Genomic DNA, 17,500 nt, shown 5'->3' with positions numbered 1-17,500 from the left:
CTGTATAGCTGGGGAGGTAGGTTGGGTAGGTTAAAAGACAAGACAGAAGACGCATACAGGGGCGGTGTATGACACGTGGGGGGGGTTACACAATTGACGGGGACGGAGGTTGAGATATCCAGGGCACATGAGCCCACAGATGGCAACAGTGGAACTGATATCCCCACCCATAGGCAGTTGCCACTGTTCCTTCACAGCCCAGGACGGGGCTGTGCTGGGGGCTGGGCAGGCGTGACAACGGGCATGCCCCTAAGCTGTGCCACCCGGACCTCAAGCTGGCGTAGGGGCCCAAGAACAGAGTCTTGGATCTCCCTTCGCACCACAGACCGGACAGCTTGGAGGGTGAGTGGACGGGCTCCTCCGGCCACGCTTGCAGAGGGGGGATAGGCCCCATCCCCTGCAGCGCTTCCACCCGAAGGTGGCACAAGGCCACCGGAGGAGGGTCTGGCCTGGGCACTAGTGCCAGGTGCAGTCGCCAGATGAGGTGGGAGAGGTGGGTCCACTGGGACCCGCCTTCCCAAGCGTTCTAGGTTTGTGAGTATGTTAGTTTGGGTTAGTAGCATATTATTCCATTCAAATTAGTTGTAACAGCATGCATTGGTATTCCCGTTAAACACCCAGATATTAATACCATTGAACAATAGGCATATCAATATCACATGCATTATTTGAACAGAAATACACAATCTACATGCAGGGTTGATTAATGGCAACAGGCCATCAGGTTTGCAGGTATGAACAGGGCACATGCAACAACGGACATGCATATATTTTTGAAACAACAGGACAAATGTCCATGGTTAATGAAATGTTCACATACCAATATTTAGTGAGTTTTTTAATTTGCAATTATAGGGTGGTGTGGAGAAAGAAAATGATGACACATTCATAAATTATACATTAATATACATTTGTAATAGAAACACAATTAACTTGTGGGTGATTGTTTCCAAATGATTTTTAATTGACTGTCATGCTAGACCTGTTACAGATACATCACTATCCTAGTTATTTTGAATTTGATCAGATGCATCATCCTGCTACACTTTGATGACAGGGCAGGGGACAACTGTGGATGTTTAGTATGTCAGACAATCATTCATTCTATCTGAATATTGTTGACTGTCATCACCATATACAGATTTTGGCTTAAACATTCAAGATTCAGACACACTGAAATCAGTTTGGGATGTTAATTTTTAATTCCCACATGCATTTAGTTCTGTAGAACCACACTGAGGCTTATATATTCAGGAGTTATTTATTGATGCATGACCCTTTCTGTCACTCTCACACATCCTGCTATTTCACAGTTCAGGTTGGTACTTCTAGGCTTTGTTCACATATTAGACCAGTGGTGATTCAAACACTTTCCAGCAGCCTCACTTCTGTCATGATTCAGCATTTCAACAGGGGATATATCTCACATGTGATTAACTCAGCTTCTGAAGCTGTACTCTTGAGACTACTGCAGGTTATACTACATTTAATTAATGGTGGGACATCTGTATTACAGAACTATTTATTTCTATCAATTATATTTCCAGTTTCACTTGCATACTGATGAACTTGTTGCAGCCATACCTGCAGACTTTCACTTGTTGCTTGCACAGTCTATTAGTTTTAATCAATACACTGCAGTGTTCTGCTACGTGCTACACTATAATATTTATTTAAAAGTACTAGGTGGGGTTACTAACCTGCATGGTGGCGCAGCCGCACCAGCCTGCGGTCATGTGCCTGCAATTTGCAGAGCGGACACCTGCAGCTGTAATACAAAACAAGTAATAGTGGAATACACATCTCCATGGTATCAGCTAGTTGAATTCCTTACATACATAAGTAAAATGTAACTTACTCAGTAGTGGGGCGTTGGGCATATCCCGGGCCTCCTGGATCCATTGGGTCAACTGGTCTTCTTTACGTCGCTTCAGGTCTGCATGGTGGTGACGGACCTGCTCACCAGTACGTGGAATCCCAGTAGCACTAGTGAGATCATGAGCCAACTGGTCCCATGCCTCTGCCCTGTATGCTCCCCATGAGACATGGCCCTGCATGAGTTGGGCCTCATGATGGTGAACTAGGAGCCAGACCATGTATCTGGACTCCTCAACGCCCCACCGCTGTGCTCGAAAGCAACGTCCCTCCCCTACTCCACTCATTCTGCCTGCAGGTCTATTCTACAATCGTTTCTGCTGTGTATTCCCACCTATGGGGCTTGTATATGCCAATTTTCCCACACATTTCTATGATTGGCCGTTTTGGAATTGTATCTGCTTCACAGAAACTGCTTTATCATGCTCCATTTTGGATTACATCCTATATGTATGCTATTTCTGCATTTCTAAGTACTGCTGTCATGGCTTAGTGGTTTAGTACCTTGACTCTAGTGCATGGTATCCTGGGTTCGAATCTGACCACTGATTTTTAATTTTATGACTGTCTAGAAATGAGTTCAGGACCTGTCAATCAAACATGCCAAAGGCACTTTTAAGCACTTAAAATCAGGTCTGCTAACGCATGCGCACCGGTGGTTAGCTTGTGGGCGCGCCACGCATCTCCGCGCAAACGGTGTGCGCTGGGTTAAATCTTAATTGGCTAGTAACACGCATGTTAGGCTAAGCACAGCTAGTTGCAAACAGTTTGAGCCTGTTAAACCAGTGCTTAGCTACGGGCAAGCAATTTGCAGCCTTTGAAACACTACTCGGCTACGGGCACTCTGTCTCACAGCAGCTTAGCTATAAGTACATTTCTAAATATTTTTATTATTGTATTACTTGAAAATATATGCTCCATTTCATTCCATTTTACAAAAGCAAATACTTTTACATTTGTACAATACTGTCAGGGGCCTTTTTAGTGCTTATTTACAAAAAAAAAAAAAGGTTGTTGTGTGGGCTCGAACCTTGCTTGCCTGCTCTTAAGCTGACAACTCTACCGCTATGCTATTACTTCTTTGCTTAGTTTGCATATTTAGTTCTTGTATCCTTTTCCCCACTGATTGCTAACTGCAGTTGCGCTAGTAGCACACCCGCGCACACAGGAGCAAACATTTACGGGGTTTTAAAAAAAAAAAAACAGTTTTCATTTTCATTATATAATGTTCACTGTTCACTTTTTACATTGCTGGTCTGTGGGGCATGTGTTGTGTAGTGTGTTTATTCACATTTCCATGGCCTCTCTCGTGGCTGTTTACTTTCTGCCATTCTAGACTTCCGGGGGCGTGTCCGCTTGCAGGGCTTAGTGTACGGACATGCCCCCTACTGTCTTAAACGGACCGTGTAAGAGTTAGTGTGATTCAGCATGCCTCATGCACCTCATGCATATGCATGACATGCTGACATCACACTGTTTAACTGCAGCCTCCGTGTAAGAGTTATAACTCTTACACGGAGGCTTCCTGAATTTGGCCCTACATTTTACACTTGGTATAATCTTTCTGAGTGATTAAAAAGCATAAAAAATGTGGTAGGGATGTTCTTAAGTACAGATTGTGTACACTTAGAGCAGGTGTTCTTGAAAATGGCTCTATATGCTCTTGGTTTTGTTTAGTTTGATTTTGTCTGTAAAATATCTTCATCTGTGTTTATGCAATTTACAGAACATTTCTTTGTATACCTTTCAGTTTATTATTTTTCTGTTTGTGTGGCTTTTTTGTGTTTAGCTATTTTGAATTTTATTTATTAAAAACAAAACTGCTTATATCGGGTATTTCTGCAGAGATTACATTTTCCATTTTAATAAATGTTGATAGATTCAGTGTATGCCAATATTTGGATCGCTTTTAAACAAATGAAATTCCAGCTTTATAACACTGTTACTTGGGCTGCAAAAAGTGCCACTGGCAGATATTTTAAACATTTTCATTATCTGGTTTTCTGAACCAGTCGGCAGGGAGAAGCTGAATGCAATTAACTTACTTTTCTTAAAGCTGTATTCCCATCTAAAGACAGATTATGCTGAAAAGCAGTCTAAAATTACTGTCTACATTTGTAAGAAATAGCCAATGTTCAACTCGATGCTTTCTATGTAAAACTGGGTTCATCATTATATACTTTTGGTGTCTTACTTTTTCCAGGGTGGTTTGAAGGCAGTAATCTGGACAGATGTGTTTCAGTCCTTGGTGATGTTTGCAGGAATGCTGGCCGTTATTACTGTTGGTTCTATAAAAGTGGGTGGCATCACTGAAGTGTGGCGGATTGCAAATGAAGCAGGAAAGATATCTGGAATTGAGTAAGTACAGAGTTCTAAGTTTTCTTTAGTAATAAACAGAAGGGAGGAACTTAGTTTGTACTTTACTCTAAATCATACCAGGGCTCATGACCTTAGAAGTGGTCTTGTAGCAAGTAATGAGATGTCCAGGTAAATGCTACAATTGTCATTGTAGATGCAGTGCATTAATCTGTAGTTTTAAAGAGCAGTACTTTTAAAAGAAATGTTTCACCGTTGAGCTTCTCTGAGACTGTAAATTTACATTAAGACTCTCTTATAACTTGAATCCCTAGGCTTTGGTTTGTATACAGTATTAACTTTGTGCAATGCTGCTTGTATGAAATGAGTTATTTCATTATTTTCCCCTTGTCAGCAGTTATCTTCCCGACTGCAGACAGAAGAAGCTGAAATGAGCATTATTTTACTGTAAAACAAAACTGCCTCGTTAAATTTGTATTTCTTAAAAAAAGAATGAAACAAAATTGTAGACTTTTTTTTCATTGCGGTTATGTTTAGGCAATCCAGTAATGTGTAATTAATGCTCTCAATGACTTGGTTACACGGCACTTGGAACTGCATAGCTTGTTTTTTTTGTTTTGACCTGATCATCAAAGGGCTGAACTGTGTCATTTATTTTTCAGATTTTGTTATCAAAAGGATAGTTTTTGATCAGGCTGTTTTTGTTGATGGCTTTTACCACTGGCTTCTTGCCTCTCATATTGGCTGCTAACTTTAGAACCCAGTTCATCATAGTGGTAGTAACGGGGTTATTAGAAGAGACAGCAGGGTACAGAAAGGATACAGATGAAGTGGTCATTGTGTTTCTTCTGGACAAATGTGGTTCATCCTACAGAATGTGTTAGTGTCTTCTAAATTGAAGACTCCTTAGGGGAGATATTAATAGCGGAGACCCACTGATCTTGCAGTCTTTTTAATCTCAAAAATAAGTTCTTGTCTGAAGAAGAAGGTATATTGTGGTCTGAAGAGATCAACAGAGGCAGAATCCTCTAGGCTTGTTTTCTGCATTGTCTGAGAGAGAGGTCCATTTTTTTTTTAATAAGGAGACTTTACAGTATGGTATTTTTTATATTATTCTTAACATAGTGGGGCTGCATTCATGACATGTTCTGTAGCAGTTGCCATGTAGGACTGCCTACATGGAAACTACTGCCTCCAATGGCAACAAGGGCATTTCTTTATAGTTGGCCCCTCAACATTAATTACCTACTCTTATGTTTGTTCTGCTTTTCTGTAGTTGTATTTATGGACTTGTTATTCAAAAGGAGTACCTGTAGAAAAAGGAGTACTTGTAGAAACTTGTTAGGATTGTTTCCTGACAATGAGTACTGCTCCCCATGTGAAACGTTTCCAGGACAGCACTGCTATGTGCTCATCCTCTCAAATTCTTTCCTGGCGTAGAAGCTTTCACTGAGAGAAAATTGCTCCAAGCTGCGTATTAGAGATTTAAAAATGATTTCATATCGAATTTCACTTAGCTGAGATTGTTCTCTTTTCTAGATAACTGACAAGTTTTGAATTCTGGATACAAGTAGTCAGCAGTTTGAGGATTCAGAGCATGCAGAAGAAAATTAAAAAGACATTCACAACAAATTTCAACAAAGAAAAATAAAACTGATAAATATCTGTAAAGCAAAGATAATACATACTAAAATTGGACACTACTTTATGTAACACGCAGATTACAAGGAACAATAACATTTTCCTATCAGAAAACCGTCCTTTTACAGAAAAAGACATAATTTTTCCAAAAGAGAAGGTAGAAAAAGAGGCAAGGGACAGGTGAAAAGGAAGAAATCAAAACTGAACGTGCAAGGATTGAATAACATTGCTGTAAGAAAAAAGAGGAGAAAGACAACAACATGGCTCAAGCTGTAGATACAAAGGCAGCTGGATAAGAATTGTATGCTTGTAACTGTAATAAGCAGTGAAAGCTGTGGGATTAATAAGACTAATGATGATGAAGATAATTCCTTTTTAACGACTGATGGAACAGATATTACTGAATTTGAGGTTGAATATTCTTCAGATCTAGTCAGCAAAGATATTCTTGTAATTGGAGATTCAGTTAGATGAAATGATACTTAAATTTGCAGAGAAGATGATGAACATTGAACAGTGTTATGCTTGCCAGGAGCAAAAATAGAGGATGTGAGACTGGCCTTAGCGTGTCTTAACATAAAGAAGTATGGATCTGTTTTTATTCATGTTGGTGGTAATCTCATCTCCAAGGATACCGACTGTTAATAGAGAACTTACAGCTCTCTTAGCATAGTTTGTACATGTGTTAGGACATATTTTTCACATCACATATATGAATGAAAATATTTTTGGGGTAAATAGCTACATGAAAAATGTTTCATTTTAAAAAATGGAAACGTGTAGAGCAACTAATGTGGGGCACGTGTTCAGACAAGATGGCATGCTCTTTTTCAAGATCAGGGAAAATAACTTTTACAGCAGATATTTTGCAATATTTGACAAACACAATGCAGAATTTTTGCCAGGTTGAAAATTTAACATTTCACAGATAAGTAACCTTTGATGCATCTCTGATGGTTGTTAATGCAAGGAGCATTAATAATAAAAGTTTTTGCATTGGAAAATATGCTTTATTCCCCCAAGATTGATGTTATTGTTTGTGAAACATGGTTAAAGAACATTGACTGGAAACCAGTTCTGTCAAGGTATAAATGTTTTTACTGTAACAGACATTCTAAAAAAAATCAGATGGAGGTGTTATGATAGGGATTAAAGATGGTTATGAGCCTGTGATTGTAACATGTTCAGTGATAACACCAGTACTATAGATTGTGTGACTGTGACAATAAAGACAACCCTGGAACATATAACTATTATTGGAGTGTATAGACTACCAAAGTCAAGTGCTGATGATCTAGAGGAATTCCTACATTTCTTGCATGTAACACAGGAGGGAGTAATAGTGCCTGGGGACTTATTTACCAGAAAGAGACTGGAATAATATTGATTCAACAACATTAGAAGGGAAATTATTCACAACGTATGTCCAGGGACAGAAGTTACTTCAGATTGTAAAAAAGCCTGCTAGGGAGCAAAACATACTAGACATTATTTGTGTTCCTAAAGAAATTACTGTTATTTCATGTCAGGTTTTACCAGCATTGATGTGCAGTGATCATGAGGTTATCAAGGTTAATAATTTGTTGGATAATTATGTTAAACTAAAATCTAAACCAATGCACAGAATATTAATAATAGAGTATATGGAAGCAAAACAGTCACTATCTAGAACTAATTGGAGTGATGCTTTCAGTGGAAAAACTGCAGAAGAAATAGATTTGAAAGCAATTGTTGGAATGCAAAAAAAAAAAAAAAGTTTAACATCAGGATCTGGGTACACAATGTCAGGAGGATATATTTCCTTAAGAACAAGATACTTGATTAGGGTGAGAGACAAAAAAAATAAAATGTATATACTTTGTAACATAGTCTCAGAGTGTAGGAGGTATTGTAGTAGCCCAAAGTGCTGGGGATGAGCATGGACTGCCTTGGGGATGGTTGCAATAACAGAACCGAGAAGGATAAAAGCAGACTCAGGAGTAGGTGAAAGAAACAGCATGCCCTGAATATTAAATGTTGAGTGTTAACAGAGAATGTGTGAGGTGAAAACATAAGGGTAGCTACAAAACCTCCTACTATATTAGTCCTTATAAACTTTTCACTGTTAGATCTGATGGGGAAAACCTGTCCACTATTAGATATTGCAAAAAAATCTCCACTGTTAGATTTCATTACATCTTCAGAAGATGAAGCCTTTAGCTACAACCATCCCCACAGAAAGGCTATGTATTACAAGCACTGAGGCCTAGTTCTGGGATGAACCAACTGTCAATTAAGAACAAAGTACTGCATTTAACACAAAAAAAGCTTTAAAAACAATTCAATATTAAACAAAGCAAGGGCGTTGTAGTTTGATTTTTTTTTTTAATTCCTGAAGCAGAGTTACTCAGAATAAAAGTATGTATCCAGAGCAGTATTCTTATTGCAGGTTAGTCACCAAGGATTGACCATTCAAACCCTGTACTCTTGCTACAGTAGTCAGTTTATTAAGAAGCCAGAGCTTTAGTCCTCTGCATTAACTGCCAGATTCCCATGGTTTTCAACAACAGTATAATTTCCTTTCATTTTAATCACTAATTCATTCTCATTTCCCCGATTGCAGTTAAGTCTACAAGTGAAGATTTGTATATTCATAATTACTTGCTTTAATAACTTGTATTATTTTCTTTCAGTATGCAACATAATTACTCTTTTTATACATTTGCACTATGAATAATGTTATTTCATTTGTATGAAATTATTTTTACTGTGTATTGCAAATGTACCTGGGCTAAGACTAAAGTAGGGCCTTGTGGATCAGTGCTGTCAGTCAATAAATTTAAATAAGATGAAAATAAACAAATCTCATCCGACTGCCTTTAATGCTATGAAGCGGCATAAACCTTTTCCAGCACTCCTTACCACATTTAATAGCCTATGCAGAGGTGACTAAAATTACCTTTACTGAAGTCCCATTTAGAGGCCTATTACTCTTCAGAACAGAAACTAATTAACATTTGAAAATAATTAAATATAAAAGGCACACTATTAATGCATTTGTGGATCTGTTACATCCTTCACATTATGCAGATAATACTGTACTGACCTTTTGCTCTGGTATAGCTTACACTTCCAGCAACAGGAAAACTAGTTTCCAATATTCCCATCCCATCTAGGATCCAATAAAGTTGGTGGACTGGTGCCTGAAGTCCTCAGCGTTGTCATGCAGGTCATGGTCAACTGCAGGTGGATCAGAACATGCCTGACCCCTGGGAAACATTAGAAGGAGTAATACTAACTTTAGTCCAGTGGCAGAACATTTTATGAGGGCCCATTTTGGAAAATGGGATTTTTTATTTTTTAGTGTTGGGTCAGCAAACTGGTAATTGTGGTACTGGGATGTTATTTGCCAGTAAATTGAATTTGTTAGAAACTACTATTTTTAATTACGGCACTCTGGCTCCCTATGGTCTAAATCAGGAAATACCTGTAACTTTTTGAAAGATACCAATGTTTTGACGTATGTTTCTGTAAAGCTGCTGCTAATTTTTATGTAAATAGTTTAATAGTTCCTTAGGAATTTTGTATTAAGGGGGATGTATTTGTGAAAAATGAGCACTGGGCACTTTTAAGTGGTGGGATGTATTATGTATTTAATGAACAAAGTTGAAGCAGCAAGCACCAAAGCAGTAGTTCCACAGTTAGAAGAACCAGACCGTGGGATGAAGTATGAAAGACTTTATTGTTCTTGCCTTGTTAAAACCAACAATAAAACTTCACTTTCAGCAAAAAACTTTCGTTAAAAACAGAAAAAACAATTGAGATCAAGCGCTTTCGCTTGGCTCAAATACCAAGCTTTATCAAGATGAACTGTTTACTAAAAGGGCCATTAATATAAGGCTCACCTTCGACCATGTGACAACAGGTCATAATTAAGGTTTAAAGTTGTACATTTTCAAATACCAAATGAAAGAATCATTATTATTCGTATTTGATCTGTCATATTAACCTGGCTACACTCATTAATACAATATTACATTATTATGCATTACATTGATGTTCACAGAGAAATATAAATTATAAAACAGTAATATGTTAAAATATTTAATTATCTTATGTCTTATATTAAAAATTCATTCCACTGTGTATCTTTCACCCTACTACTTGATTGTATACCACAAGTGTCTACTTGATTAAATATACACACAATGAATATGTAAATATTTTTTGTATGTAAATAAATACTTTTAAAAATATTTTTAAAAATATTCACTAAAAAGCTTTTTAAATACTAATATAAAATGTTTACAAATAAATAATATATTGATGTATATAAACTAATGGATGACCACCGACGCGCTTAAAAAACAAAATCAATTGAATAAACTGTTTCTATACACAATACATCCACCTTTCATATATATTCACAATCTAGCCATTCTTAATTTTAGAACACTTTTTATATTAATATGGTCATTCAAACCTGGACTAGTAGCAGCATCTAATTTGAGCTGCCACAGAAGTTCCTTATATTCTAAGCGTGTTTCCCAGTCACCCCCTCTGCCGTCCATTTGTACTTGTTCTAATACTATAAAATTTATTTGCATTTCTGGGCATGTAACGGAATGTTTGTAGAAAGCATTGGTTTCTTTTTTTCTGGAAACCTCATACAAATACTCATAAATTCTCTTTCTTAGAGATCTCTCTGTTTTACCAACATAAAGACTAAAACATTTTGTGCAATAACCCAAGTATACTATTCCTTGTGTTGCACAATTCGTGTAGATGTTGGCTTGAAAATGAAAGTTCCTTGAGGGGATATATAAAGAGCTTCTGTTTGAAATGGATGTGCACTGTTTGCACATTCCACATTTGTAAGTGCCTTTTTTCAAATTTTTACCATTATTGATTCTCCCTTGGGGTTGAAACTTTTCAAATAATTCTTTAATATTGGTGTCCCTACGTCTAGTAAATCTAGGGTATCTTGGAATATGTTTTTTTAACTCGTGTCCTGCCAAAACCGGCCAAAACTTAGAAATCACTTCTTCAATTTGTTGAGAATTATTTGAAAAACTGTGTATATAGTTATTAGAAAAAACAGTGTTAAATCTATTTAACACATAAAAATATGATTGTAAATAACTCCATGTTATGGTTACTAAAAGAATTTTGTACTTCACCTATTACACCAAAATATATAGTTAGTTATCCATTAAACATTATTATTAGTTATCGTAATTTTATATTCATGCATCCTAAGTATAAGGAATGGAATTTTATTCTATTCCCTATAATGTATACACAAGGTATGCTTTTGTCATCCACTTCTGAAAGAACTCTTTTAGTCACAGAAAATGATCTAAAGTACTGGTATCAGTTGCTATCTGATAATAAAGTTAAAAATTTAGACTTCTTAAAACAAGAATTTGATCTGAGAGAAACTTGTTGATTAGAAGTTCAGACCTTTAGACAACTTATTAATAAAATTGATTTAATGTCTATAACAGTTAAAGAATCTATTCCAATACTGATTGATTACTTGATATTAAATTTACAACATAAAGTTTCTGATAAAGGTAAGCTTTCATACATACATAAAATTATCAGAGAAGAAACTTAATACACTGTAGATACCTATTGGAATTATTTCACTTCCATTAATAGTGAATCACCAAATCAACAAGATAAACAATATATATTGGAATCTGCTTATAAAACTACTTCTTCCATTATTTGGAGACTTTTTACTTGGAAATTTTTACATAGATCTTTTTATACACCTTTGACGATGAATAAAATAAATAATAAAGACAATCTATGTAAAAGATGTAATGTAGAAATTAATGCTGATTGGGCACATATGTTTTATGACTGTATAAAATTGAAAGAATATTGGAAGTCAATCAATGATTTTTTGCAGGCTCTTTTTACAGATAATTTCATTATTTCTAAATCACTTATATTATTCAACACTCCTGTTCCTCAAACTGTTAAAAAGGTTAAGCTTCCCTTGTTATGGTCTATTCTAGCAGTGGCTAGAAAAATAATAACCAGAAATTGGATTTCAGATACTCCTCCTTCGTTTAATGAATTTAAAAATGTTATGACTGTAGTGTGCCATATGGAATTGATGACAATAAAATCAAGAACTACTAGAAAAACATCTTACTATGTTACATGGGATACTTTACAAAATCTGTTAAAAAAATCTTAGCTTCAATAGAATGGTATTTTAGTTTAATTGATTGATTTGATTGTCGTGGATGTCTTTGTAAATACTTTGGTTATTTTATTGAATGTTATAACCATTTCTATTTTAATTACTTGTATAAAATTGTTATGATATTTATTTTGAATGTTAAAAACAATAAACTTGTTTTAAAAAAAAAAAAAAAAAAGAAAAACCAGTGTTATGTGCTTGGCTAGGTTTTGGTTCCTGGGTCTGGCCCAAACCTAATAAAGGGGGATACTTGTCCTCCCTATGGTCCAAAACTTCTTTACTCATCTTGTCTATCAAAACTTCAGGATATCCACTTTCTAAAAACATATTTTTTAATAGTGTCAAGTCTTCCAAAAAATATTCTAAAGTACTAGACATTCTTGATGCCCTTATCATTTGACCCTTAATTATGCCTTTTTTTCTGATAGAATGGATGGCCACTTGTAAAATGGAGGTATGTGTTGGAAAAAGTAGGTTTCCTATACAACTTAGATGTAAACCTATTATTGGAACAATCTTTGAAAACTGTCACATCCAAATAGTTAATTTTTTCGTTACTGCTAGCATATGTGAAAGACAAAAAAGAAGTGGTGGAATTAATATATTCAAAAAATTCCAAAAATTGTTCCTCAGTACCACTCCACAAAATACTTATGTTGTCTAGAAACCTAGTATAGTGTTTTATGTACTCCTTCCATTTAGTCGAAAAAATAAATTCTTTTTCCCATCTGTGTAACACTATATTTGCATACATGGAGGCACATGGCGCACCCATTGCTACTCCCTTCTTTTGTTTATATATCTCTCCATTAAAAAACATAAAATTATTTTCCAATATAATCTCCATGAATTCAACAAGTAAATTAATGGTGTTGGCTGACAGACCTGATTCTTTAACTAATATTTCATTAAACCAATTCAAGCCCTGTTCATGTGGAATACTCGAAAACAAGTCCACGACATCAGTTGTTATCATTATTAAATCAGATTGAAAAAAATCTGCTTGTATGCCCCTTAAAAAATCCCAGGAGTCTTTACATATGTACTTCAGAGTTGTTGCAAATTTCTTAAGCATATAATCAACAAACTTTCCTATAGGCTCTAGAATACCACCTTTACCTGACACTATAGGCCTAAATTTCAATGGTTCGAGACCTTTGTGTCTTGGGGATCCCGAAAATTATTGGGTTTATTAACATTCAGGTAATTATAAACCTCCTCATTAATAAATCCTTGTAGTAAATTGTCCATTAAAGTGTAATTAATTTTAGAATAAGCCAAATTCACTTCATTTTTGGAAAGCAATTTATATTTCTCAGAGTCCTGTAACATATTAAACAAATGCATTTCATAGTCCTGCATATACATCAGCACCAGCCCTCCTCCTTTGTCTGGCTTCATAGTTCTACATTTTTCTTTCCTAAGAAGCTGTGTCAATGCAGTTTCTTCTGGCCTCATGTTAGATGGTGTTTTATCTGTTTTTTTGGAAATAATCTTTCTTATTTCTTTGCTAACCATCTCTTCAAACACTTTTAGGGATGGGTGGGTTGGGGGATTAAAGGTACTAGTTCTGACTAATGTGGTTTTTGTACAGGGCTGTCCATTAAAATTCAAAATTAAATTTAGCTGCCTTATGAATAACTTCAAGTCTATTAAGGCTTCTGCTAAATCAGAAGGGCATGCCGGAATAAAGTGTAAACCTTTTATAAACAAATCAAAAAACTCCTCCTTGATTTCAATCTCAGTGAAATTATATACTGTGAAATTCTTGTCCTTCACTAATGTGTACTCTCTGTTAGCTTCACGTTCATCTAGAACCATCACATTAGAATCATCAAATGAGCACTGGGCACTTTAAGTGGTGAGATGTATTATGTATTTAATGATAAACTGAGTAATTGAATGTATTTAAGCTGTTGAAATTTGTATTCAGATATCCCTTGAAGGTGAAAAGCCAAGGTACCAGGATTAAAGCTGTGTAGTACTCCCGCCTTCGTGTTTTGAATGTATTAATTACCAACTTTAGACCTATAGCAATCTTATCTCCCTCCAAAACATTTGAAATATTCAAAAACAATTGTTAAATGATCTCCTGCAGGAAAAACTCCTGTGCCCTACACAATGTCACTTCTGTCCTTCCCATAGTGCTAACAGTGCACTTTTAACCTATATAGAGATTGTCAGTAAAGCTAGCGATAACAACAAACTAATCTCCTGTTTATTTCCAGACTTGTCAAAAGCTTTCAACCCAGTTTGCCACAGCAAACTTCTACTTCAAATGTCCTCATTAGATTTCTCTCAGCCCACCGCTACCTGTCCAAAAGGTATCAGTCAGTAAAATGGCAGTCCACCCTCTCTCCATACTTTCCAGTCACAACGGTGTACCATAATGCTCTATCCTTGGTTCTCTCCTCTTTAACATTCTCACCAACACCCTCCACACAACAAGCCTTCATAATGCAGTACTCAAATGGCTTCACACTCATTTGCACATCTGAAAATATGGCACACCTAAAAAAGGAAGGAAGCTTTAACAGCCACTGAAACGTAGGTTTTTAGCTCACAATTCATGCACAACACTATAAAAAAAATTCTCCGGATCCCTCTCTTACGAAAAAAGTCCTCTCTCAATAATACAACTATTGAAGTCGCTCACTTCTCATAGCAAATTATTAGGGATTGTGATGATGTGAGGTATTGCCAGCTATGCCAGGGGAAGTATGGCAGTGGATATCTAACATATACCAGCATAGCTAGCTGGAGTTTTGTAAAGAATTATATGCCATTTGTATACCAAACTGATTTGTACAGATGCTTGTGTTGAAAATGTATTTGTAAAGTTGCTTGTGTTAAAAGCATGCCACCAGTGTGTCCTGCTGGACAGAAAAGAGAAATGTATCTGTATGTCACTGTATTATAATTGTGGAAATTAATATATTGTAACAGAGGATACTGGAAGAGAAGAGGTTAATCTCAGTCTAGATAACTTTGAAAAATAGTTTGAAATTAAATTAGCTGGTAGGCCATTGTATCTTACAGTTCTGGTTGCATTAGAGACAAAATGTCTGTGAAAACATGGACTAGGAATCCTTGTTGTATTGTCAGTAACAGTGAATTAATTGCTACTCTGGAAGGGTGGAAGTTTGAAATTGTTTTATGACTTTCAGAAGCTGCAACAGATCTTGGCAAACCTCTAGGTATACAAGGTAACACATCTGTGCTAAATTCTGGCAGCCTGTAGTGAAGGGGGTTAGTATGGGAACCAGAAGTCACATAACCAGATGTATGTGATGTCATCCTGTAATCCATCACTGAAATGATGTTTTAATACTAGATGAGACAGAAGTCTCAGAACAGTCTGTTTTTGACAACTGACATAGGAGGATAACTCACCTGCATCATCTTGCCTTGCTCTAGTAAGTGACCAGGGAAAAGTATTTGTTTAGATCGGTCAGGAAAATATAGTGAGAATAGTTAAGTACTGTTTTCTCTATCTGTGTGAATCTATTCATCCGTATTATTTTAATATTTCCTGTGGCTGAAATGCTGATGTCCACTGTAAATAGATATTCATAGTTTCATGTTATTTATTATTTATTAAATATATTTAAACTTTTCATTGTGGGTGGTCCTTTACAGAATCTTTTAACCTTTGAGAGTACTTGTATCTATTTGGTGACTTTGTAGCCACTCCTGAAAGCCTTACTGCATTGGCCAAACACTACCATTGGTATTAATATTAATTTCACTCATAATTGGGTATCCTTGTAAGAGCCTTAGTCGCTTGCTGGCTTTGGTGTGTCTGGTAGTAGTGTATCTACCTTATAGTCTGGGCAGAAGGAGGCATAGCTACTAAATCTGTGCCAACCTTTTTGAGGTGTGGGTGGGTGTTGTGGGTCAGCTGCTTGGGGCAGGGACACAAAGCACTGGTTTCACAGAGAGGGTGCTTGAGGACTTGGCTTGCACATTTGGCTGAGGACTCCTCTATACAGCTGTGCCAGTGAGGAGTCTTATTGTGGGGCCTGGAGAGAGACTCTGGACTGTGTGTGTTCACTGTGTGCTCTTAAGGGAAATTGTGCTTGATGCAGAGAGTTGCATCTGGAAATATAGGGTGTGTCCATTCTTGTTCCAAGTGAATGTCCCTCACCAGTGTCAGTGGTGAGGATTTCAGGCTCCTTGTTCACTGGCTCAGAGAGGGAACGTCACAGGGATGATAGTGGATGATCTTAAATTCTGTCTGCATATATACAATTTGAAGAAAAAAATCATCAAAAACTAGAGATGGTTTATATATCTAAAAACTTTTTCAGCAAAGGAACTAAAACTACACTTGCCTTTACTTATCTGCTACCCCACACTTCTTTATGGGGCTCCTGCCCTTACTAGCCTCCAGGCTTCGCAAAAATTAAAACTTGAACAATGCTATAACAATGTTGCTAAATTTGCAGCTGGTAGCTCTTTCAGAATCCATGACTGTATAGCACTAAAAAGCCTAAACTGGTTAGAACTAACCCATCAACTAACATATATACACAGCTTGTTACCACCTATAAAAGTATCCAGCATCCATCTGCTTATCCAGCACTAAATAACATTCTGCATAGCTATGTTCCCAATCGGTCATTATGATTCAGTGACCAAAAACTCCTGTCTGTCCGCAAGCCTATCTGCTGGACATGGTCTGTAGTCCTACAATGTTGAGAAGGCCTGGAACTCCTTATCTATATTCACCAGTTCAACATCCTCCCACCCATCCTACAAAACTACTATGAAAGACTTCCTAGCCAAAAGCTGGCTCATTGCCAGGATAAACTTTATCCCTAAATGTGAACAATTACCCATACATACCTTACACCCCTTTACTCTCCTTTCTTCATTCACTTGCTTACTCCTATCAGCTTATCACCCCTAGGCATTCTGTCTAAATGTAACATAAGCCTGCTTTTCTCTCACTTCATCTTGCAATTCCTGTTGGTAACTTACCTTTAATTTCTGTACAAACTGGCTAAAATGTCTTTAAATATTAAGTCATCATATAACTTGTATCTATTCTTAACCAATGCTTTCATGTTATGTATAATTTGGTGTAATTATTTTAACTGTAGTTGTTTTTTGGATTATCTTTAAAGATTGTAAAATTGTTCTTAAAATATTTTGTAATACTTTGGAGATTTTGTCCCCCGGCCTCTGCTGAAAATTGGCTGCTACTCAGTCTGACTTTCCTGGTAACTAGATGTCAGTAATAATAATAATAGTAATAATAGTAACAACTGTGTCTTAGATAAAATAACTCATGATAATCATTTCACAGAAGCCTACTCCTGTGGGGCACAGTAAGCTTTTACAGTCTCTTCTACCAACACTGACAGTCCATTTAAGAAAGCATCAGGTTTTGCTACTGTGTTCCTCAGAAGAGCTTCTGGACTTCTTCGAATGTGTCCAGTAAAGTCTTTCTACAGACTCTTACTA

At 36.5% G+C, this 17,500-nt stretch overlaps 1 protein-coding gene across 7 annotated transcripts in view; it reads left to right on the top strand.

Annotated features, from left to right (window-relative positions):
* SLC5A6 (solute carrier family 5 member 6) overlaps positions 1-17,500 on the top strand; it is a 1,143,936-nt gene that overhangs the window by 491,209 nt on the left and 635,227 nt on the right. For all 7 annotated transcript variants that reach the window (XM_044061732.1, XM_044061733.1, XM_044061734.1 and 4 more), the window contains one exon: positions 4,079-4,233. In XM_044061732.1, coding sequence (XP_043917667.1) covers positions 4,079-4,233 — 155 coding nt within the window. The remainder of the gene's footprint in view (positions 1-4,078; positions 4,234-17,500) is intronic.

Source organism: Protopterus annectens, chromosome 2.part0 (genome assembly GCF_019279795.1).
Source record: "Protopterus annectens isolate FY-2018-M chromosome 2.part0, PAN1.0, whole genome shotgun sequence".
In the NCBI taxonomy this organism is placed as follows: Eukaryota; Metazoa; Chordata; order Ceratodontiformes; family Protopteridae; genus Protopterus; species Protopterus annectens.
This window is presented reverse-complemented; position numbering and strand designations above follow the sequence as displayed.